Raw genomic sequence first — 26,108 nt, 5'->3', positions numbered from 1 at the left:
GTCATTTCCTAAATCTGAATCTCTCCAGGTGCTATTTCACTGCAGGTGAAAACATACAGGTTGTGGCACCTTTATGATTTTTATTACAGGGAAAATAGAAACTTCATGGGAGTGGAGAAACCATTCATATCAGGAAAATGTCACGGGCAAATGGGATAACACCCTACTCCGTAAGTTACAGAGCTCCGATCCAGAGACTCCATAGCTTCTTATACCTTTGGTTTTTCATTTTCTGTTTTAAATCTGGTACTGTATTTTAAATCTTGCACTGCTGCTATGTTCGATTTGGTTATTTTTTTATACTGTAGTTTTAAATGGTTAAACTTTTATAATGTATTTATCATCCTGTATTTTATGGTTTTAATTGTTATGAACCGCCCAGAGAGCTTCAGCTGTTGGGCATTATCAAAATGTAAATAAATAAATAACCCCCCCCCCCATCCCCGGGAATGTGAGTAATCTGATGGTGGATATGCCAGTACCTCATCTGATTTGGCCCTCAGGTGTTTCCTTAAGGCAGTAAAGGACAGTGAGCTATCTTCTTGTTCTAGGTTTTATTTATTTTATTTTAAATGATTTTTAGGGTGCTGTTAGGGGAAATACAACCCTCTCAAGGCAGTGTATAAAATGAAAACAATACAAAAATATGCAGAAGCAAATAGAAAAGCCTTAAATATTCAATAAAATATGATGAAAACACTATAAAAGCAGTGTTTCAGAAGCAGAGGTTCCATTCGTAAGATTGTCTCTCACTCCCTGGCACTGTACAGTGAAGCAGGATCTTCCTGCTTCTCATATTAGATGTGGGAACAGAGCTTCTCCAGGACATGACCACTCTCTAGTTTTTCCTCTGTGGCCGGTTTGCCAGTACCAGTGTGCCCTTGTTGCTGAATTAGCAGGGTTTTAATACTGCTCCTTGCTGTGCCTTCTGAGGTCATAACCAGTCCAGATCACCAGAAGCCTTGAGTGCCATGTTTTGGTAGAAAGGCAGGGCATAAATCAAATCAAATCAAATCAAAAGGTCCTTGTGCTTCTATCAGCGGTTCTATTCCCTTTGGCTGGTCTGAGCAATCGTTCCTACGAGCACAAATTAGCATTCTCTTCCTCCTGGAGACCAAGTGCTTCAGGAGCAGAGTAGGCAGCAGTAGATCAACATGGCCTCCTTTTACAGATTACACCCAGTGCATAAAATAGTTGCTCCAAAATAGCATTACTGATGGTTGAAATCTCAGTGATTGTATCCACAATACCATAGAGTAAGTGATTTATGGATTGCAGCCTGGGCCTCTGAATCTAAATATTTCCATGCTCTTATCTGCCTGCAGTGCATCAGTCAGTGCAGTCCACACAAAGTATTTATTTGTTGATGGAGCAAGTCAGAATTGAGCCAGAAGAATGGTTTTGCTAACCTTAAGCAAAATAAATGGAATGTTAACTCGGAAATGCTGGATTTATTTCTAGCTAATTATTGTAAACGGCTATCAGCTAACTGGTAACAATGAACAATCTTTTGAGTAGAACAGTCTCATGGGCTTCAGGGGACGTTTGGAATTGTTAAAAGATTTTAGCATCTTGTAGCCGATTAGTAGATCCACATTAGCTGTGTGGCTTGATTCCCACTCCCACACACAGTGCATGACTCAAAGGGGACAGGCTCATGGGCCTTGGGGATGCCAAGGTCCTGGAGTATGAAAATAAGTCATTCACATTCTTTTGGATCCAGGCAACATTCATCTACTGGACCTTTTCCAAAGGCCCCCAAATCCAGGACATAAAGGGCTTGTTCCAAGCCCCACATCTAACTCGTGAGGACCTGCTGGACCAGTTACTTTTATATGTTCCTAAAATGTGTGATTCAGATACCATTTAAATCTGAACCACATGGGGATGGGGGAGGCACGAAGGAGACTTTCCATCTCACAGCAACTTGACCGAGTTTCTTTTCTCAAATAGGTGCCATCTCCTGTCATGGCTGCATGAAAAAAATCCGTGGAGGAAACATGTCACCAAGACTTGATGAAGCACACCAGTCATTGTGAAAGCAAAGTCTGGTGCTTGTTTGGGTCTTCCTGGTTTGGGATGTTTACATCCCTGCTGCATGGGATCCATCTACATTATTATACAGCCTCCCTCCCCAACCTGGTGCCCTCCAGGTGTGTTGGATTACAACTCCCATAATCCTCCAGCCAGCTGGCTAGGGGAGTATGGGCATTGTAGCCCGACACGCCTGAAAGGCACCAGCGTGGGGAAGGAGGGTGTTCTATGGCATGCCCTTATTTGGGGGCTCATGACTGTTCCCCATAGCACACCGGCTATGCCCTCCCTTTTCAAGGTGAGGCTCTGATAAGAAGACGAAACCTCTGCTGAAAGAACCGGTTGTGGACACAGCAGTCGGGCAGTGCAGGCGGGAGGCGCAACTCAGCTGCTCGAGGGCTCCTCTTTGCCTCGTGGGCCCGGGAGCAGCCTTCTGCAAGTTCTGGGGATTTCTGTTATCCGCAGGCTGCGCAGAGAGCGAGAGCCGCCGTCAGCGCGAGCGGGCTGGGGCCCCTGCCTCGGCCCCGACGAACGCATCAGGAGCGGCTGCTCCGTTCTAACCCTGCACTCCTCTAGATCTGCTCACCAAACAGGCTTCTCGGCTGGCAGGCTCTTCCCATTGGCCCTAGGTCGCTAGGAGCTGTCCAATAGGCTGATAGGTTTCTCATTGTTTCTTTCGAAGGCCTCGGCTGGGAGTGAGGTAACCCTTTGCAGGCATTTAGACTGTCTGCGTTCTAAGGGAGTTCACGCCTTCTGTTTTGTTTTCCCCGGCTCTCCCCTCCCTCCTGGCTTTCCCCCCTAGTTTTTCGTGCTCTTCCTCTGACTCCTCTATGCACTATTTCCTTTGGAACCTCGCAGCAGCCTTCATCCCATATACTGTCTAGACGCAAATAAAATCAAAGCAGCCCCCTTCCTCAACGCACCTACCAGCCAGAATAAATTTTCCCCCAGTCCACTTTTAAATGCTAACCAAAGCTCCCTTCTCCTTTGGGTCTGAGTGTAAAGTTCATGCTTCTCTAATGAAACACTTCACGTACAAGGAGTCTCCGTTAAGACCCCCTGATCCAGATATCAAGTGGATCCTTAAGTTTACACTCATATTCTAGATGAATGAACCCAGATTTTGGAGGGTGCTTCCATTTGAGGTCTTTATTGTGCAATCACAATATGGAATTTTATGGGGCAAGATGTTGGGTACTTCCAGATGGAGGGGTCTGAACGCTATCAGAAGCTGTTGTGCGGCCATTCCATCATTTCTCTCTGAAGAGATTTTCTGCAGTAAGAAATAAGATGGAAGAAGCAATGGGAAAACACAGGAGGACTGCAAGTGGATGACAAGTCATCTAAACCCCCAGTAAAATCCCGTGAATGAGGCCGGGTGATTGCAGATTAAAAGCCTCATCTGGAAGCTTCCACCCATTTGTAACCCTCCTGAGTTTTCCACTGCTTTTTCTGTCTTTTTTCCTGTACCACAGAAAAGAAGTTTAAGGGAGTTGGGGGGACAGAATAGCAGCATAATGCTTTTTGAGGTAGTGCTAGGGGCAGTCTATCTGGAAGTACCCTTTGTCACAGCTGGTCCTGCCCTTACAATTGTCAACAGTGCTGTCCATACATATCCCCTCTAGAGGTCATTTTTGGGGAACACAGAGGGCCAATGTTTAGTCCAGACTTCCACAATCTGGTGCACCCAGATATTGCACTACAACTCCCAGCATCCCCTAGCCAGCATGACTGGCTGAGGGATGATGGGCATTGTAGTCCAGTACATCTGGAGGGCACCAGGTTAGGGAATGCTGGTTTAGACTGTAAACTCTTTGGGACAGGGACCCGCCTTTTGCATGCATTCATTCATTCATTCATTTATTACATTTCTATACCGCCCAACAGCCGAAGCTCTATGGGTGATTCACAACAATTAAAACCATAAAATACAAGCCAATAAAATACAATATAAAAGTTTAAAACTACAGTATAAAAATAAAAATAATACCCAAATAGAAGCCAGCAGCAGTGCAAAGATTTAAAATATAATACCAGATTGAAAACAGAAACTGAAAAACTAAAATGCCTGGGAAAATAAAAAGGTCTCCACCTGGCTCCGAAAAGAGCACCATGTAGGAACCAGCTGAATCTTTCTGGGAAGCTCATTCCACAACCCAGGGTGCCCCAGCAGAAAAGGTTATCTTCTTGGTAGCCACCCACCTGACTTCCTTTGGCTCCTGGAGAAGGACCACTGAAGATGATTTTAGGGTCCGGGCACCTGTATATGGGAAGAGATGATCCTTATGTCACTTTGTACCCCATGTACATTTCAAACACCATAAGCATGCATGGAAGAATGAGGCTACATATGCCCAGCCTCCATGTGTTCATCATAAGGTACGAAAGAGCATCTACTTTTTTCAGTGCACCCTGTTGTGTGGAGAGAGGCCTCCGCATGCGCAGTTGTACGTAAGAGGGCTTTTTCAGGCATTATAATGAATGCATGGAGGTTGGATGCACACAATTGCACTTTCTCCACACATGCATAGGACATCTGAAAAGTGTTATTCATCTTTATATACATACAGAATAGAATCTATATTAACTAGTTTAATAGCCATTCCCTTTCCCCACTGAACACTAGGAACTGTTGTTCTGTGTTAGGGGAGGGGCTAAGAACCTCTAACACAGCCTTCCCTAACCTGCTGCCTTCTGGATGCTATGGACTTCAACTCCCATCAGCCCCAACCAGCCTGGCCAATGCTCAGGGATTCTGAAATGTGTGGCCCAAAACAATGGGAGGGCACCAGCGGGGAGTCTGTATAGAAACTGAACGAGAAGTGCTTCCGGTATTATCCGTATTGTCATGAAATTGTTTTTGGTCTGTCAGGGGCACATGTAGCAAAAAATGCAGAGTAAACACTACCTCAAAACCCGCTTTTCACAGGTCAGACTACATTTAATCTGCCTTACTTTGCGGTTGGATGGATAGAGTCCTGCTAGTAGAAGTGAACGTCATCAACCCCATAGATGCTGCTCAGCCAGTGAGAGAGGCCTGCTCCTGCCCCTCTCCATGCTGCACTGCTCAGGGAAGTTTAATGGAAGGGGTGGGTAATGTCAGATCGTTTACTCTGCACCTTTCCGCTTCGCATCCACCTACTGTGAACCAGCAATATTGAAGCCCAGGGACAGACTGATGGGCAGGCAGACTGGAGGCACCTAGATCTTGCACGGAGGGAAACGGCTGGAATTGCTTCCCTCTGCCAGTGCTCTGCTGTTGCTGCTGCCTCCACTTCCCTGACCTGGACTAAGCCTCCTCCTCCACACAAACACACAGGAAAATAACACACACAGAGGAGTATTCTGAAGGGGAGACATGCATGAATCAGTGGCCGCAATCTGTGAAAGGAAAAAGCAAACTGCTATGTTACTATGACGGGGTGACCCAGCGCAATTCTGTGATTGGGGAGGTTTGTTCCCAGCCCTGTCCACACTCCCTTCCTGTACCGGCCACCCTTTCTCCTTCCCTTCTGGGTATTCCTTAGTTGTAGGTGTATCTCGCGACTGCGAAGTTGTAGTGTATCGCAGTAATGCGGCTGCAAAATACCACGGCTGCAGGCTGCTGCTACTGGCTCCCCTTTCTCCTTCAGCAATGTGTATTCTTTATTGTGCACTACATATAAAGGGGCTACTTCACTATTGTGAATGAAACAGCCCTGCTGCTATTATGAATGGGAAAAGGAGGCTGCTTATTGTGAAAGCAGCCCTACTGCAAATGGGGAAAAAGAGGGAATGGGGAGCAGAGGGGCAGCCCCACCCCTTGACCACATCACTTGCAGGTCACATCCTGCTGTGGAACTGCTCCAGAGCTGCGTTTAAGAAAAACAACAGAGTAAAAGGATTTTCCAAAAATGCGCATTTTGGGGATGGATGCTCTGCAATGGTGGCAGATTGGCGACAGCATCATCTATTGCAAATGACCCCGATGTGCTCTACCACCACATTAAATCAGCCATGTAGATTGGCCCCAGGTTGGGGAAGACTGCTCCAACACAATTCTTAACATTTTAACCAAACTACAATTCCCAGAATGTTTTTGGATAAGCTAGGTACAGTTAAACCAATATACACTTGTAGAGTAGATATACCTAGAGTGCTTTGTTATCTCTGTTTATCCTTTCAACAGTGATTTGAGGTTAGGTTAGGCGGAGAAAGGCCAGTTTCTCCAAGGCTACCATTGCTGAACACGCTGAACATTCTCCAGTTTGGGCTGCCATGTTCAAGTCCATCTTGCCACCCACCTCACCATGTTTGGAATATGTGGGTGCACTCCCAGGTAGGGAGATAATTTTCTCTGCATGTGCTCTCAGGTTTGCAAATTGCTCAGCACCTATGCACAGTTTTTAGAACTCTGAGAGCCAGTGAGAGCCAGTGTAGTGTAGAGAGCCAGTGTAGTGTAGTGGTGAGAGTGACGGACTGGGAGCCGGGAGATCCGGGTTCTAGTCCCCACTTGGCCATGGAAGCTCACTGGGTGACTTTGGGCCAGTCACAGACTCTCAGCCCAACCTACCTCACAGGGTTGTTGTTGTGAGGATACAATGGTGAGGAGGACGATAATGTAAGCCGCCTTGAGTTCCTTGCGAGAGGGAGAAAGGCGGGGTATAAATGCAATAAATAAATAAATAAATAAAAACTCCAGAAATTCCATGCTGTTCTCAGTGAAACGTGCGGTGTGTCCCCAGAGTCCTCTTCCTGCTGCCTCTTCTTGACCTCACTTAACAAACTGCTGGCAGTTGTGGTCTAATGAGGGTGGTGGGGTGAGCACTGGCAATAGTGGCATTCCATTGTATTCACGGTCCCCCAGTGGAGGCTGATGGCTCCAATGTCAGTGGAGCGGTGAATCCTCTCTGAGTTTCAGTCAGAACCAGTCAGAATTCTAAAGGAGCTATCCAAAGTGCTAAACACGTTGGATAACCCCTTTAGAGTTCTGACTGGTTCTGACTGAAACTCAGAGAGGATTCACTGCCCCACTCACACTGGAGCCACCAGCCTCCACCGCGGCCTCCAGCCTAACATAAGGAGACTTCATCCAACTGCCTTTACACAACAGGATCAAACTTGCATCTTGAAAACTTCCTTGACATAATCTGTTTGAGTGGCCTTATGTAGCTGGATATCAAAGAAACCACTAATCATCAAAGCTGGTCTGTGCTTGTAATGTTTCTTTGAGCATCTGTCACTTAAAGGTACACATGGACACTTTGGGTTGGCAGTTGATTCTTAATCTGAAATGACTGAAATTGAACACAGTTTCGAGGAGCAGCTGCATGTATCGGCATGGGAGTGGCAAGTCGAAAAACAGCAGAGTAAGTCCATTCCTCAGGTGCAATGAAATGTGAAAAGGATATTGAGGAAGAGGCACTTTATCAGACCTCTTATGATTGAGATGCCCCTGCTGTAAAGCCTCTGATGTGCAGGTCCTGGGGGTCCTTGGGCAAGATGGCATTAGCGGCCTCCGTCCACTTCCTCCTCACCATTGTCACTGCTGACACTGCCCCTTGACTTGCCTTCTTCCTTTAGGTTCAGTTTGTATGGCCATCAAGAGGGAGAAGTAAAGACAACAGAGGCTGCTTCTCCTTGTACGTGTTATTGCTCACTTGCTCAGAGATGTCAGGAGAACAGGCAGTGACAGCAAGGAGGAGCAGCACATAGGCCAAGAGGCTCCAGAGTTTGGCAGCGGGCCGCCCGCTGGCATGTGGGCCTTGGCAAGTACCTGACAATGCCGACCCTTGACACTTGTTTGTTGTTCTGCTGGAGCTTTCAAACCATTTTTCATGGGTTTCTTATGCCTGTGACACACTTCGTAGCACGCAGGAAATCATAAATCCACGCCTTCGGCATAGATCTTTTGTTGGAAGTAGATTTGCATAGGAATGAATGTGAGCCTTTATTGTGACTTCTTTAAAGGGATGAGGACCATAGCCAAAGAGAAAGTATATTTTACATATCACCTTCTGCTGTTGGATCTCAAAAATGTTAACACATGGGAAGAAAATATTTCTCACTATTGTCTAGTGAGTATTCTCTCTCTGCCTCTGCCTCTGCCTGTGCGTGTGCGTGTGCGTGTGTGTGTGTGTGTTGGTTTTGATTATGTAAAAGTGCCCCCTTTCCCACCCTTATTTTTGCTGCTGGCAGGAAAGCAGGAATGTCAGCCCCAGAGCCATTTAGGAACTCAAGGATTCCAGAACTCAAGGAACTGAGCAGGATTCTTTTTACAACTTTCCTGCAGAAGCAATATGAAAGAAAAAAGAGTGTGAAGTAATCACTGGGCAACAATAGCTCTCTGCGTGGGCCACAGCTGGGACACTACAAGGGCCTCATGAAAAAGACAAAGGTACTTTAACCAGCCTTCCCGAACTGGTTGCGGAAGGATGCTTTAAGCAGTCATTTATACATCAGGTGTGGGGAACCATTTTTCTCTCTTGAGGGCCACATTCCCTTGGGGGCAATCTGTTGGGGGTCCACGTGCCAATGTGTGTGGGGTCAAAGCCAGAAATGGGCAAGGCCAGAACCAAAAGAGCCTTTCTCTTCCCTCCCTCTCTCTTCCTTCCTCTTCCTCCCCTCCCAACAGGGCTGCTGGGGGAGGGGCCGATTGCTCTTGTCAAAGGTCTGAACTGAGGGCCTTTGAAATTAGTCCAAGGACTACATGTAGCCCTAAGGCTGCAGTTTGCCCACCCTTGCTATACATGTCATGTCATTTTCATTTATTTCATTTATTACATTTCTATACCACCCAACAGCCAAAGCTCTCTGGGCGGTTTACAAAGATCAAAGCCTTAAAAATACATTATATAAAAAACATATACATACAAATATAAACAGACAACACATATATCTAAAACAATTTTAAACAATCAACCACAAGAAAAATCCAGGACCTGATTAAAACCTCGTCCTATGCTGCCAAATGCCTAAGAAAAAACAAAGGTCTTAGCTTAACGCCAAAAAGATTACAATGTTGGTGCTAGGTGGGCCTCGTTGGGGAGATCATTCCAGAATTGGGGGGCTACCGCCAAGAAGACCCTCTCCTTTGTTGCTGCCTCCTGAGTCCGCCTCGGAGGAGGCACCTGGAAGAGGGCCTTAGATGATGAACGTAGTGTATGGGTAGGTTCATGGTAGAAAAGGCATTCCATCAGGTGTACATGCTTATGGATTGAGTAAAAACCATTCTGTCTGTATTTCGTGGATTGTCAGGCGCCTTTTGTTCTGTCGTCCGCCCATTGACAGAATTGGATTTTTTTCCCGAATTCGCGCAAATGCAGATTTGCGCAAATGCACATTTATGCAAATGCGCCCTTGCAAAAATGTGCAAATTCCCCCAAATGAACATTTTGACGCTTTAGCCTATGGGGGAAATGTGCATTTTTGGCCAGAGTTTTTTTAGTTTGTGTATTTTTCTACAACAAAATTTGTGCAAAATAAAATTTAGGCAAGTTAGAGAAACAGTCCACAAGTCCATGGAATCTGCCTGACAGGGGAAAAGCTGGTCCATTGTGGAATCTGCAGGTCAGATTCATGAAAATCCAAACTTATTTTGTTCCATTGTGGATTTCTCCGACATCCCTACTTGAGAGTAAGCCCCATTAAGCACAGTGGGACTTATTTCCAAGTCAACATGCATAGGATTGTGCTGTCAGGCAAAGTGCTTACAAGTGATGGCTAGCATTGTTAAGATGGCTAGATCTCATTTTTGGCAAGGGTTCCATTGTCCCTCTTCACACACGCCCCGTCGGTAAGCTTTCCTGTCAGGTTTTTTTGCCTTCCACCACTGCAACCAGGCCAATCAGTTTTTATACTTTGCAAGTCTGCATGCAGTGATGCCCCACTTGCCCACGTTATGCATATTCAAATAACATTTTTGGGTGGAGATATTCTTAGAAATACCATGCCCATCATTATTCAGCATCAGAATGGTTACCATCATGAGTGGAGAGACCAGACCCTTTGTTACTCTGAGGGAAAAATACTGATCAGCCACTGATCTGCTTCTGTTCAAGACAACAGAAAGACATAAATCCACCACGTAATTTGAACCAAATACCCACATTTCTAAGAATGTTTACCTTTAAAAGTGATATTCCCCCCAATATACAGTTTCCTTTTATTGTTTGTTTGTTACATTTATATCCCACCCTTCCTCTAAGGAGCCCAGGGCAGCATACAAAAAGTTACTTTCCCTAGCATAGAAGAAATAATTTTTTTTTTAGTAAAATAATTTGTGCAAGTGGTGTATGCTGACATTCCCCTATCCCAACCTGTAGTTTAAATGTTAGCCATACTTGTGGTGTTGGAAGAAGAGGATCCGACAGTTGCTTAGACCTAAGAACATAAGGAGAGCCATGCTGGATCAGACCAAGGGCCATCTAGTCCAGCTGTGTGGGGGGGTGGACACTGTGTTCTGTTCACGCAGTGGCCAACCAGCTGTTGACAGGAAACCCACAAGCAGGACATGAGTGCAACAGCACCATCCCACCCATGTTCCCCAGAAAGTGGTGTACATAGGCTCACTGCCTCTGATACTGGAGGTAGCATATAGCCATCAGGAATAGTAGCCATTGATAGCCTTCTTCTCCAGGAATTTGTCTAACCCCCTTTTAAAGTCATCCAAATTGGTGGCCATCACTACGTCTTGTGGTGAATTCCATAGTTTAACTATGCGCTGCGTGAAGTCCTTCTTTTTATTGGTCCTGAATCTCCCACCAATTAGTTTCATCATCATCATCATATTTATATCCCGCCTTTCCCCCAATACTGGGACTCAAGGCGGCTTTACAACATTAAAAACTTTTACAGTTAAAACATATAAATAGAAATATACAAAAGTTAAAAATATAAAAATTAAAAATATTTTTTAAAATTCATGGGATGACCCTGGGTTCTAGTATTATGATAGAGGGAGAAAAATGTCTCCCTATCCACATTCTCTGCACCATGCATAATTTTGTACACCTCAATCATGTCTCCCTTTACTTGCCTTTTCTCCAAGCTAAACAATCCCAGCTGCGGTAACCTTTCCTCATAGGGGAGTTGCTCCAGCCCCTTCATCAAAAGTTGTCCTCTCCTGCACTTTTTCCAACTCTACAACGTCCTTTTCTTTAGGTGTGGTGACCTGATCCTGCATGTTTCACTTCCTATACTTTCCATACCCCTGAAAGATTCTAGGCACTCAACTTTGGGTAAATGCCATTTTATTTTAATGGAAATTCAGTCTGCACAGAATTCTACAAGATAGACTTCATAAGGCTGTTTCACACTTTACATTCATGTCCATGTATAGAAAAACATGTATACGATTGCTGATGCTGTGCTGACCCTCATACTCTTAGCAAAATAAACACTGGTGTTTCATTTCAGATGTGGCAGTTGTACAATTCCTCCTTGAAAACAATCTATATAAGAAAAGGCTCATGTGTACAATGGCTATGAACTTCACTCACGATCCATTTGTAGATCATAAGTGAAGTTTGTAGAGATGAGTGACCCACAGGAAGGATGTGGAAAATTTCACCCAGGACCAAAGTGTTTGGGTAAAGGTATTTGTGGTCCATTCCCTCCCAATGGATCTATTTAACAGGAATCGTAACCTGCTTTCTCCCCCTGTGTCCATTGCTGCTGTTTAGTTCATTTGTACCTAATATTAGAATATAGTGTGAAGTATAAATATAGGGTTGCATCCAACTTGGTGCAAGTGCTAGAATGCCTCTATCTAGGGGATTTCTCCACACCTCCTCCCTCCTGCAGCCCCCAAGGAGCCTCTCCTGACGGCCAGAGGTCTCTTGTCAACAGTGTGGCATTGAGTATGGAAGATGCCTCGTGCCCAAACCTGGGGGATTTCTCCCTCCTCCAGCTCTCCCACACCACATCCCATGCTGTTGCTGGGGGTCCCTGAACCCCAAGGGAGGCTCTTCAGGGACCACAGGAAAGCTGCAGTAGGGAATGAACCACGGATGATCCTATAGCTTGAGGCTTTTTTCTGCTTGGACTAGGACTTAGATATAACCTGCTGTGTCTATTTATCTAAAGTATTTTGTTTATTGGTTTGGTTTAAATATAAGCAAAGCAGGCATATTATAATTAGATCCTAATGTCTGCCGATCGTACTCATTCTGTTAGAATATCTACAATTCAGTTTGCTAGCATGTACCAACCTCTTAAAATTCTGCAAAAAATCTTAGTTTGTTGTTGTTTTGTTTTCTTTCTTTCTTTCTTTCTTTCTTTCTTTCTTTCTTTTACAGTAAACACACTTGCTGTAAGTTTTTATTATGAGTGACATGTAAATCCATGCCCTTTTGATATTAAAGAGACAGGCATATACAATATGGATGGTGTTTTGTTTACAAAATGGAGAATTTGTTCGAATATTCAGAGACAAGGATGAAAATGCTGTCCTGTAAATATAAGAAGACTGTCACTTTTTTGATCATGTAGCAGTCGTGGAGAGGATAGAAGGGGGGGGGGAGTGGAAAATTCCAAATCTTAATATTTTTTATGTGGGTTGTGTGTCAAAAATCAACATGTCTACAAATCTACATCGAAATGTAAAAATATGCGAACTGGGTTGTGATTATTTGATGGGACATCCCTCTAGTACCCTTCCCTCCACTTCCTGACAAAGAGGTGGCACTCTCATTTGACTTTGTTCTTACCAACATGCTATGAAAACCTTGTTCTCATATGTAAAAAAAAAAAAAAATACCTGCTTCTTTCTCTCTGGTCTACATCACACTCTCAGGACTGTCGAAGGAGCCATGGGGCGCATTCACACGGCATGCTAACCCACACTGTCTTCTTAATTGACAAACCGTGGTTTGCAATCAGTTGGCAAATAGAATCAACAGCCATAGCTTGAAGCAGTTTTGCAAGCCATGGCTTGCGCTAACTATGGTTTGTATTGGTATCATTGCTGTTAGTCCTGAGCACCATGTAGTGGAAAGACGGGATATAAATTTAACAAAGAAACAAGCGTGACGTCTGAATTGACGAACCATAGTTACAGCCGTCGCACCATCTCCAGAGGCTGTTCTTCATGGAGATTGGACATATGAAGTTCAGTGCTGAGATGATGGAAAGAGCAAGCGCCTTTAAGGCATGGCTTGCCTTTTGCACCTTTGGAAGCTCAAATCACGGTTGGGGTTTTAATTGTGGTTAGCACAAACCATAGTTTGATATAATGTTGGAATTGAGCCATTAGGGGAGTCAGGTTTAAAGATGTTTCAGACTTGCACACATGTGTGCAGACACACACATGCTTATACTGGGGTCTCTAAACAACTTGGCATGTGTACATGTTTTAAGTCACTGTTCATGTGTTCTCAGAACATCCATTTGTCTCCTCCACCTCCCATACACACCAAAATCATAATGTGTGCAGTGGCCATCAGATGATGGAAGGCATGGAAGTCCAGGAGTGAAGTAGTGGTGTGCCAAGAACAATGGGCATTAGAGGACAGGGAAGGGAGGAATGAAACAAGATTACAGTAGTAGCGAGAATCAGTTTTGAGGTGTGCTAACCAGGCTGCAAGACCAAAGTATGCTTAGCAACTAGCCACATGCTGCCTGTCTCTGGTTAGCACCATCATTTTCATGAGCATTAAAATTCACCACTTTTTTTTTTAATGGGTGGAAGGATAGGGCTTTTTTGAAGTGTAAAGGCAACCTCAGCTGTAAAGCTGGAGTGCAGGGGAGGGGGGATTCATTCCTTATTGAAAGGAGAGAAGGGAAATGCAGATGTCACAGCTGGAACTGGAGATTTGTCTTGGCAGGCAGTGAAGGAAAATATTTTTTTAAGAAAAAGTAAAAGAGAAAACTTATAAGAATCCCCTCCCGGTCTGGCACAGTTGGCCAGCATGAGGAGAACCTCTGACTTGCAAGCAGCCTTCATCTTCTGGGTTTAGGCTTCCGTCCAGTAGTATTGGCCTTTTGCTGGTTGCTTTTTGGAATAATTTTCAGTGTAGGAATGTCAGGACTGGGACAACTTGTATGAATCTGAAGGGGGCAGGGAACTCTCCTGAAATATGGAAAGGGACAGAGAGGGACACAGCCAGGAGCCAAATGAAAAAACGTTCTGGGCTTTTCACGGGGAAAAGGACACCGCAAGCACCAGAGAGTGTTCGGGGCGGTGGGGGAGGCGGAAAAAGTTCATCTTAGTGTATTTTCAGCATAACCCCTGAGATCAACTTGTATACTCTGAAGGCGGAGGTCCACAATGGCTTTGGTGGTGTCATTCCAGTGGCCTTGATTGGGATGTTGTGTGATGGTGAGAACATGTGGTGGAAATATGTTTGGACGACTCAGTTGATCGTGCATCTGTCAGTGGGAGAGTGTGGGTGCCACAGCCAATGACTTGACAGCCTCACATGCTTGCCTCAGGAATGAGATGGCCTAAACATGAGCAGATTTTCCTGTGGAAAGACGGCCTACGTTTTAGAGAGTGGTGCCTGCACTACATATGGTATCCAGAGGTACGCGTCTCCCCTCCTATCTCCAAATGTAGGGAAAGAGCTGAGCTATCCAGAAGCTTTAGTTTGGGTCAGGAAATAGGTATGGCCCCACAACAGGCCTGGTGAACCTTGGCTGCCCTCATGCTGACTACTCATTGGTAATACTGCTTTGGGAACACATCTTGTGCTATTCTTGGCTGTGAAATATGCAGGGGGAGGGGAAAGAGTGAAAGCAAACATGGGGGTGAGAGTGAGAAGGAGATAACAGAAGAGAACACCATATATGACTGCCTTCCACAGCCTGTTGTCCTTCTGATGTGTTAGATTACATTTCCCAGCATCCCCAGCTAGCATGGCTAATGGCTGTGATATGGAGTCTGTACTTTTGACTTTGGGCCCATTTGAAAGCAATTTTCTTTACAAAAACATGTCACTCAAATTCTCAGTTGGCTTGCTTCAAACTGGTGGACTCTTTACCTGTAGACAAAATTCACAGTGAGGCTCTTGCTACATGAAGCTTGCTGCAAAAACCTTCTTCCTCAGCTTTTAAATCACTCAGTTCTAAGGACGTTCATGTGGTTTTGAAAACCAGCTAGGAGAGTTTCTTCTGGATCAGGAAGAAACTGTAGCACCTTGGCTTTGTGCTATTACTTAACACCTCCTTCATCACAGAGAACCTTGTGAGTGTCCACCTTAAGCACTATTCCTAGTAACATTTGTTTGTTCCATGGGATTTCCTTAGTACCATAGTGCAACAGAGAACTGTCAAAACTCTTGAAGTCTTTATGTAGCCCATAAAGTTCTCCATTATGAAATGTTGAGTTCTAACCAGCACTTGATTAATATTATCTCTGTAGCACGCCCTAGATGTCATCAGTGATTATTTCGTGAAACCACTAGTTGGAGATTATGTAGGCAAGAGCTCTTTCCTGCTGTTGCTTCTAATAGCAACTTTGGGAGGGACTGTTGCTCAGTGGTAGACCACATGCTATGCATTCCGAAGATCCAAGGTTCAATTCCTGGCATTTCCAGGTAGGGTTAGGAGATCTTGCCTAGAGAGCCACTGCCAGTCAGTGTCAACAATACTGGGCTAGATGGACGAATGGTCTAACTTGGTATAAGGCAGCTTCCTATGTAGGATTCAGTGGCAAACAGCCTCTGCGCATGGAGGTTTCATATCATCATCATAATCACCATCATCTACTTCTTTGTGACTAGTAGCCTTCAATAGACCCATCTTCCATCCATTTTAAAGCCATGCAAGTAGGGGCTACCACCATATCTTGTAGTAATGAATTCCATAAACTAATAATGTGTTGTGTGAAGAAGTGCTTTCTTTTCTCTGTCCTAAATTTACTGCCAGTCAAATGTCATTGGATGACATCAAGTTCTAGCATTACAAGGGAAGGAGGGGAGAAAGTCTCCCTAACCAGTTTCTCTGTACTGTGCAAAATGTTGTAAGCCTCTATCATCCCCCCACCCCCACCCCAGGCTATCTTTCTAAACAACCCCAAAGGATGTAGCCTTTCCTTGCAGGGAAGTTGCTCCAGCTCCCTGGTAATTTTGGTTGCCCTTTTCAGCACCTTTTGCCAGTTCCTGCTACTGGGTTAGTTGTGGAATTGTTTATACACTGAATATTCAAGGATTGTCTCCAAGTAAATATGCCTGAGTTTTATTCAGAGATCACCATCTCTATCTTCACAAACAAGGAATCCCAGAATCCCTATGTGGGCAATACTTTTATTCGGCCAGCCCAAAGATCACAAAATAGTGTGTAAGCTTTCGAGTTCTCCAGAACTCTTCATCAAGCTGGGTAGGAAACAAAGCAAAATTGACGGTGGAGGAGAAAAAACACTGGCTGATGTTGAAGCCATGGAGTCTGCATTTAAGATAGAATGTGGGAAGAGGTTGTAAACATTCGAATGAGGCTTTACTAGGTGCTGGGGTGATTTCTGGTTGCACCTAGGATGGACCCTGTGGCTGCTGGGATGAAGAAAGAAATATTGGTTGATTCCCCATTTTTGAAAAAATTAAATCCAGCTGTTACCCAGATCTATCTCTGTCCTTACATTCCTTGCTAAATGGAAAGCAGAAGCAGAGAGAAATTAGACACTTTAAAAAAAATTAACAAAGCTGGAGATAATTTTAGATGGTGTACTAGGTTAAAAAAAAAAGACAATGCCAAATTGGGTAGCTTTACCTAGTAGCTGGAGGGGAAGTGCCCTCAGTGAATAAAGCCCAAACTTCAGGTGGTATAAAATTCTCTTCCTCCAGAGTAGGATCCTGCTGTTGAACAGCTAAATTCAGCATTCTCCAAGTCGCACAAAAAGCAAAGGTGTTGGCTGAAAGAAAAAAACCCAAAATCTGTATTAGGGCAATACCTTTATTAGGTCAACCCCACAGGTCACAAAATACTGTGCAAGTTTTCGCGTTCTCCAGAACTTTTCATCAGGCTAGATGGTAAATCAGGGGTGAGCAACTTGTGGCCCTCCAGAGATGTTGTTGGACTGCAGCTCCTTTGCCATTAACTATGCAGGCCATGGCTGATGGGAGTTGCAGTCCAACATCGTCTGGGGATGTGTGTGTGTGTTGGGGGGATCTAGCTGATGTTGAAGGTATAGAGTTCAAGAGCGCTTCAGGGGATTCCTACACCAACCTAAAATCCTGCATTTAAAACGGGGCTTTCTATTTCTGTTTTAAATGCAGGATCACAACTGATTCCCTTTACATGCGCTTCCTTCTCTGTAGATGGCTGTTCCCATAGCGTTATGTTTCCGTGAAGAGGTATTACACACGCTCCAGGTTCAGCGATACTTGCTCCTGGGTTCCTGCCCCTTTCCTTCCCCTTGCACATTACTGGTGGATGGGGACTGACACGCGGACAGCCCCCCCACCGATCTCCCTGCCCCGCCTCCCTCTTCCATGCTTTTGGCCAGTCCCTGCCGCTCAGCCCCTTTGCTGCTCCTCTGCTCGGCCGCCCCCCCCCCCATGCGCTGCCGCTCTGCCACTCTGTTTTGAACAGGCAGGCTGATAATGGCAAGGAGCCAAAATGGCTCAGGCGCAGGAAGGCTGAACGCCCATCAGACCTTCGTCACCACCTTCGACATCATGACCACGCCCCCAACAACCACAATTAGGACTTCATTCATGCTAGGGGAGAAATACACAGGGAGGACATGGTGCTTCATTTGCGTGTATCTGGAAAAATACCAATTTTTTTCCGTTTGAGGAAAACATGGGATAGCTGGGAGGAAATGGTGGAATAATGACTGGACAATGACAACGTCATGTAATGGACCCGCACAATTCAGTGAGTGAACAACCATGAATGCACAATAAACTTGAGGTGTAGAGATCCCCTCAGACTCACACCCTTGCAAATTATTCTGGGTCACTGACAGGTCGCTGTGTTTTTGTGTGGAAGTGCAAACTCCATCCACCAGAGATAACAAGCCTGAAAGAAGAGCAAGTCAAGAGCTTCTGATCTTGCCAGGGGGTGTTGCTGACTGTCTTTCAACTCTGTTCAACTCTTGATTCACCCCCTGAAGGTATAAACTATGATTCACTCCTGAATCTGTTGCTTTGTCTGAAATTAAATCACATTTTCCAAATCTGGAGTGTTCTAGGAGCACTTTCTTCTTTAGGGGTGTCTGCTCCTCTTGCAATCTTTGGTAATAACCATAATTATCCCTAATCCCAGAGCATAAATTACTGTAAGCGCAGAAAACCCTTATCTCTGGGAGAGAGAGAGAAAAACAATTCTAAGACATACCATGTTTAGTACTAATCTGGTAAATGAGAATTTACCCAGAGAGAAAAGGGACATGTACTGGTGAGGGAGCATTTGCACTTGTGAAAGGGTCAAGATAATATGCCATGGCAGGATAGAATCATAGAACGATAGAGCTGGGTGTTGTCTTGTAGGCCATCTAAGTCCAACCTGCTGCTCAGTGCAGGAAATCCAGAGCTAGAGGCTCCAACAGATGACTGCCCAGCCTCTCTTTGAAGACCTCCAGTAATGAGATGGGGGCCCCTTCTAGGTAATTGGTTCCATTGTCAAACTGCTCTTACCATCAAGAAGTTTCTCAACCAAAATCTGCCCTCCTGTAGCTTAAGACCATTAGATCTAGTCCTGCCCTCTGGTACAGCAGAGAACTAGTCTTTGCCCTCTTCTGTGTGATAGCCCTTTAGGATGCTGCATGCCTGATGTTATCACCTCTTGGTTTTCAGCATCTCAGATATGGTCACCAGCTCCTCCACTTGCCTACCCTCAACTCCTCTCTTACATCAAAATTTATCTTAGGCTCAGGACCGGTCCTGCCCTGCAGGAGGGTGAAGTGACCTGCGGCGGGCGGCAGGCGGCATGATAGATGAAGGTGGGAATTGGTATCTGAATAGTTCAGCAACTCTTTTTGAAGTGTTGGCCATAGTGGGAGAGGGGGGAGTACCATTTTAGCTCTGCTTTAGGTGGCAAAATATCTTGGGCCGGCACTGCTTAGGCTTAGTTCTCATTGAGGCAGTAAACCTGTGCCTGGAGGTGCGGATTCACACAATGGAATGCTTCTCCATAGAATAAAATACCCCTCCCCTAGAAAGCTAGCATGTCAGAGGGGAGCCTAGGCTGGAACCTTTCCCCCTGGCATGCTAGTTTTCTATGTGGAGAGGAGTGTGTTTGTTTGTATGGAAGAGCATTCCATCATGTGAGATCCCCATCTGCCCTCTGAAATGGTACACTCAGACACAGGTTTACCACTAGGCCTAGGACAGCTCTACCATACAGCTTAAAAGCTGTGCACATGGGACTGACCAAGTTGGATCCAATTGCAGAAGAAAGAAAGAAAGAAAGAAAGAAAGAAAGAAAGAAAGAAAAGTGATGCAGACTTTACCAAAATTTGCTAAGTTCTTCATATTCAGGAGAGAAATATCTTGATATTTTAAAAAATCTGAATTTGGGAGAAAGCAAAACTGACAGATTCATCTGTCCTAATAGGCAGCAGTACAATCTTGCTTCTGCAACATGTCAGACTGGGTACTGCTGCCTGGTCTCCCTCCTTTCTTACTTTGCTGCTTTCTCTTGTTCTTTTCCTGGATCCTATTTTACATCTGATGGTCAACCTTTTCTGTTCTTGATCCAGCCAAATACAAAGCCAGTAGATTTCTAAAGTATATCAAGCGTTGCTAACAAATCTAAAAATTTTCTCCCTTTCAGGAAATAAAGACTTACTCACAGAACAAATGTATAGTTTATAATGGATTGACTGGCCAGAGTTCACATTGCTGTAACAACACAACATGTCCAGATTCAACCTGTTACCTTGTATGAGCAAGACAGACCTTTATAATGTCTTCTAGGCATGTCTCTCAAAAGAGGACAATGACAAAAATGTCAAAGAGTGGGGTGGCCATTTTGGCATAAATGATAGCTAGCTAGCCATGATAAAACTAATGGGGTGTCCATGTTCAGAGGCAGTATATTTTCAGTACTAGACGATGGGAACAAATATGCCTTCCTTGTAAGCATCCCAGGGCCAACTTCATTCACAATCTTAAGGGTTTTTTTGTTTTGTTTTCACCCTGTAGTTTCTTTTGGGATTTGTGGTGATTTTCTATTAGCTATTCTACATGCTGTGATTCTCATGTGTAATTCCCTTATGTGCATTTTGAAAGCTTTCACCAGTGCTAATAACTGGTGTACAAATAATTCCTGGTAGTAGCTTTTCTTACGTCACTGTACGTAGTATCTAACTAATCCTCTTCAATGCCATTCCAGTAGTCTCCACCTTTTAAAGAACAAGGCTGGGGACTGATCGCTTATAAATGAGGCCTGATACCTGTTCCTTTAAGCAGCCTTCACGTTGCCTGGCTTATGTTTACATAATGATAGTGTGCTAGAGTAAAACAAACACATCTTTCTATTGAAACAGGAACTTACATTCTGTAGTATCCGGGGTGCCCAGGTCAGCTCCTCCCTCAGTCTTTCTGGTGCCAAGTCTGGTTTGAGAGATTTTGTCACCCTAGATGAGGAAAACAATTGCTCCTCAATCTGGATTTTAGAAAGCAAGCAGTGCACAGCAGAATGGAGTTTAGAAAGCATGCACCTCACACTCTAAAGCACATCTTTTCCTACTGGTGTTTTGTATAAAATACCTTATTAAATACCTACTCATATCCACTCCCCCTGCCCCACTGAATGCTACCTTTCAGCAATGAATTGATGCTCTGCAACAGTATTGTAATCCAATCAGAAAAGTATATATTTTTTTACATTTAAACTGAGTAGGGCTGCCATCTTTTGTGTTGTTTCTGCTTCTGTGCCAGCAGCCTGACACACAGAAATGTGAAGCCTGATCCTATGCAAGTTTAATAATAAATCAATTCAATTTGGCTTATGCCCAGGTATGCATGTATAGGTGGGACAGCTTTCTTACTGCTTTCTTACTGCTTATCTTTTTGCCAAGAAAGCTTTCCTTGCTATGTGTTAGGCTGTTGGCTAAAAGGAGGGACAATTTTTAAAAAGGTGGGAACCCTATGCTCGAGGAAGAGTTCAGTGTAACTGAAATGCTCACATACTGTCTTTTGAACATTGACTGGTCTTAAGAAAAGTGTTGTTTACACAAGAAAGGCGTTGTGTTCCTAAGGATGCAACCATATATGCCAGCCTTCTCCAAACTGGTGCCCTTCAGATGGTTTGGACTTTGACTCCCATCAGCCCCAGCCAGCATGGCCAATGGTCAGGAATGCTGGTCATTGTTGTCCAAAACATCTGCAGGGCACCAGGCTAGGGAACGCTGCTATACACACTTACCTGATAGAAAGTCCCATTGAACTCATTGTGGTATACATTTGAACTGGGCTCCTCTCCCAGCTGTTAGTAATTAAAACAACAACGTGGGCGATCCTGTTTGTGGATTCCCCCAAGCCACATCTAGTTTGGCCCTAGGCCAACTTCATATGCTCATAGCAATGATAATGAAAATGGAGGAATGGAATTAATAGGAATGGAGAGAAGGGACGGCCCTAACGTGGAACAAAAGGGGAGGGAGGAGACCTTAAAGGTGCAAGGAGACAATGCTATTGTCTAATGTATTTCAAACATTAAAACTATTCTTCAAGAGTATTGAATCAATACTCTGATTCAATGTGGTCATCAAGAAGCCTAGATTGTGTAAAAGAGACACGTTTGGCGTTTCTCTTTGAAAGAACTACCCCATCCCAGCTAGTCACTTTTGATCAATGGCTGATTTAGATTTTCTGCCAAAAATGCCACTTGCAAAACACACCTCAGCTCATAGTACAGGTCAATCTAGTTTGATTGGTCCCTCAGCCCCTCTCTCTGTGGCTGGGGCTGGCATAAGTCTAACACCAGTTCCCAATCCATTCACCTGGAATGGGGAACCTATAGTCCTTCAGATGTTTTGGATAATAACTCCCATCATCCCCAACCACTGGCCATGCTGGCTGGGGCTGATAGGAGTTGGAGTGCAACAACATCTGGAGGGCCACAGGTTCCCCACCCTTGATCTATTCACAGTGGAAGGAGAAGATTCATGCAGTACGGCATACTTATGCATGAAGATTACCTTTGCGTAGGGAAAATGTACTGTGTGAAGTATTCCCATAATCTTTTCCCCCATTCTAGGTTCTTCATCATTGGTCAATGGATCCTTTTGCCCTCTGCCAACAAATAATACTGTGCCAAATGGAAAAATCAGGTCAGGAATCATGCATTTTTAGATGGAATTAGGAGCTGGATAATTGGAAATGTTTTTATTTATTGGATGTTAGTTTTATAATTATTTACTGGATGTTAGTGGTACAATCATATTGACATTACCAGGTCATATTTAAACTTTGGTTTGTCAGCAAGCCAACTGTTCACAGACATGATGTGACTTCATGATGTTCTCCTCAGGCCCTCAAAAGATTTCTGGAATCCTAAAGGAAATTAAAATGTCACAGCCCTTTCCTTTTATTTTGATTAAATTTATTCTTATTAAAAATTGGCAGAAACAGTTGTTCATGTAATCTCCAAGGGGACAGGACTGCATCTTGCTGTTTGAGGGGCATATGGGAAGACATGCTATGTCTGTGGCAATATCTGCAGTGGACAGAATTTTGTTGTAGCTTCCCTTTAGTTTTGCATAGGGTTTCATAGAATCATAGAATAGTAGGGTTGGAAGGGGCCTACAAGGCCATCGAGTCCAACCCCCTGCTCAATGCAGTAATCCAAGTCAGAGCATCCCTGACAGATGGCTGTCCAGCCTCATCTTGAAGGCCTCCAGTGTGGGAGAGCCCACCACCTCCCTAGGTCATTGGTTCCATTGTTGTATTGCTCTAACAGTCAGGAGGTTTTTCCTGATGTTCGGCCGGTATCTTGCTTCCTGTCACTTGAGCCTATTATTCCGTGTCCTGCACTCTGGAATGATCGAGAAGAGGACCTGGCCTTCCTCTCTGTGACAACCTTTCAAGTACTTGAAGAGCGCTGTCATATCTCCCCTCAATCTTCTCTTCTCTTCTCAAGGCTAAACATGCCCAGTTCTTTCAGTCTCTCTTCATAGGGCTTTGTTTCCAGTCCCCTGATCATCTTTGTTGCCCTCCTCTGAACCCTCTCCAGTTTGTCTGCATCCTTAAAATGCGGTGCCCAGAACCAGACACAGTACTCCAGGTGAGGCCTAAACAGTACTGAGTAGAGGGGAGCTAGTACTTCCCAAGATTTGGAAGGTATGCTTCTATTAACGCAGCCCAAAATAGCATTTGCCTTTTTTGCAGCCACATCACATTGTTGGCTCATATTTAGCTTGTGATCGACAACAATTCCAAGATCCTTCTCGCTTGTAGTATTGTTGAGCCAAGTATCGCCCATCTTGTAACTGTGCATTTGGTTTCTTTTTCCTAGGTGCAGAACTTGGCATTTATCCCTATTACATTTCATTCTGTTGTTTTCTGCCCAGTGCTCCAGTCTATCAAGATCACTTTGAATTTTATTTCTGTCTTCCTAAGTATTAGCTATCCCACCCAATTTTGTGTCATCTGCAAATTTGATCAGCATTCCCTGCACCTCCTCCTCCTTTCCTTTGTTTTGTTTTTCACCCTTAGTTAGATGGGTGGATTTTAGACATCTATGACAAAATTGCACCACAGCAAACCTCTCAAACGTTTGTTACTATGAAAGGTAGATGGCATGTGGTGGTGACAACATGGAGATGCTGGCTGGGGTATGCTGGGAGTTGTAGGACATTTTTCTGTGTAAACATGCATAGGATTGCACCCTAAAGAGATCACTGTGGGAAGGCTTGATAGAAACAGGTTAGGAACCACTAAGGGCTGAGAGGAATGATCTGGTGGGACTTTGTAAAACCAATAAAGAAGGTAGAGTAGTTTTTTAAAGAACAGCTCCATGCATTAGGAGTGCTGAAGGTATCATTTCTGAACTGCCCAGAGAGCTTCGGCTGGGGTGGTATAGAAACAGAATGAATGAATGAATGAATGAATTGGTGTGATACTAGTAGTGCTACCTGCAGGAAGCATGTAACATGTGGGCATCGTACCCACATGTATATGCACATCTTTTAACATCCATGCACAAATGAATTTGAACCCTTTCCCAGTCAGGGTTTTTTCAGAACCAAGTATAGGGGTATAGAAGGAGGTATGTATATCTGAAGGTTATGGATTTGCTACAAGGAACATCAGTTTCCTGTAGCAATCATAATATGTGCATCAGTGGAAATGTCCTGTGGGATGTACCTCACAATGACATCTGTTTTAAGGGTATGGTTCATAGTAATCCAGCAGCATCACTATTCATGATAGCTCTTCAGTCTTCAGCTTATGTAGCCAATTATGTAACAATTTGTTATCACTGATGTGTGTGTTTTTGTCTGACCACGTGTGAGTACAGAATCCCAGAAGACACTCTGCATTTTATTATGAGGTCCCAGAGAAGGCACTGGGAGCAGCTGCCTGTTTTGCTACAGTGCTTCCTTCTTACTTAGACCAGGGGTGGGCAGAGGGTAGATCTCTGGGAGATTTGCTAGAGATCAGTAAGAGCCTCCAACTCCCCATTGTTTCACAATAACAACGTTTAGACTGTCCGAATCCTTTATCTGTAGTAACTCAGATGTAGATTTCTAGTTGTGTATGCAGGTCATCCTAGTGTATTGCTCATGGGATTTCTGTCTGCCCCTTGAGCCACCATTTTGTATCCAGCTCCAGTTGGTGGACCTCGAGATTCTAGTAAAAAACAGAGTAGATCTCACAAGTCTGAAGTCTGCCCTCCCCTAGAGGCCTGTTAATGAGAGGGGGTGTTATTATTAATGATGCTGCTGACACTGCTGGTGGTGGTGGTGGTGGTAGTGATGATGATGTAGGCATGCATGTCGTTGGTCATTGTTACTGCATAAGAGAAAACATTTCAAAAATCCTGATATTTTGGAGTGTGTACACCAACAGCAGTAAACCAGAGGAGTAAGCTGTGTTAGTCTGTTGCAGCAAAAACAACAAAGTATCTTTTGGCGCTTTTAATTTTAATTAACACAGATTAACACATTTATAAGGGCATAAGCATTCATGGGCACTGTCCACTTCATCAGACGCATGAAGGGTTAACATCAAGTGGGCAGATTTATATACACATGTGGTGGGGGGAGAAATTGTAAACAGTGAGGTCAGAGGAAATTGAAATGCAGAAAGTACAGACGGTGATAATTGTGGGGACCCCAACAGTGGCCATCACAAAATGTTGTTGGGTGATGACACAGACATCATTGCACTGGTGAGCTGATCACATGTGATGTGATTAAAAAAAAACACAACTCTTTGTCCTTGTTCAAATCCCAGGTAATAGAGATGAATGTCTTGATGAATTGTTCAGCAATTTCACATTTGAAGTGCCTTTGTTCAAGTATGGCCACCTTAAGGTCATTGACAGTGTGGCCTGGGAGGCTGAAGTGTTCCCCCGCCAGTTGACAAACCAGTAATTCTGATGTCCACAGTAGTTAATACCACTAAAATACAAGATTGTTGTTGGAAAAGATGGATTGATGGACAGTTAGGAGTGCAGAGAGGATAGGAGTCCATTAAATTAGGATAGTTAAATTAAGGTGTAAAAGACAGGCAGGCATATATATATCATTGTGGATTTTGGCCTGTTCGTTTTCTAAAAAAAATAACAGCATACTGTAGCTCTGAAAACAGTAAGAATAAAAGATGGATATAGTTGTTTCTCATCCAAATCATTTGGCTCCTGATGTGTCTGGCTTGGGATACGTTTCAGTGGAAGGCCCTCTAGTCTCTCACGGAGGTGATGCTAACTCTCTTCTTTCACTTGTCCCGTTCTCAGCATTTCTCCGAGAGCTTCGACCACTTCTCCGAGAATATGGAGGACTTTTCCAATGAACTGTTCAACAGCTTCTTTGACGACCCCATGCTGGCTGAAAAGAACCCTTTGCTGGACATGGACCTGGATCCTCCTACTCCTGGCATCCAGGCAGAGCACAGCTACTCCTTGAGCGGAGACTCGGCTCCACAGAGCCCCCTCATGCCTGTCAAGACGGAAGAGAATGCCAATGGTGAGCGCATGCTGGATCCAGA

General features: G+C 44.3%; 1 protein-coding gene across 1 annotated transcript in view; it reads left to right on the top strand.

Annotated features, from left to right (window-relative positions):
* Window positions 1–26,108, top strand: part of CREB3L1 (cAMP responsive element binding protein 3 like 1) — a 127,275-nt gene that overhangs the window by 47,693 nt on the left and 53,474 nt on the right. Inside the window, exon 2 of the mRNA XM_084850402.1 lies at window positions 25,858–26,086. Coding sequence (XP_084706528.1) covers window positions 25,858–26,086 — 229 coding nt within the window. The remainder of the gene's footprint in view (window positions 1–25,857; window positions 26,087–26,108) is intronic.

The sequence above is a fragment of the Heloderma suspectum genome, chromosome 1, assembly GCF_057233095.1.
Source record: "Heloderma suspectum isolate Gila_16-S chromosome 1, 16-S_ref, whole genome shotgun sequence".
NCBI classification, from domain to species: domain Eukaryota; kingdom Metazoa; phylum Chordata; class Lepidosauria; order Squamata; family Helodermatidae; genus Heloderma; species Heloderma suspectum.
Note: the sequence above shows the minus strand (reverse complement) of the source record. Positions and strands in the feature narration are given on the sequence as shown.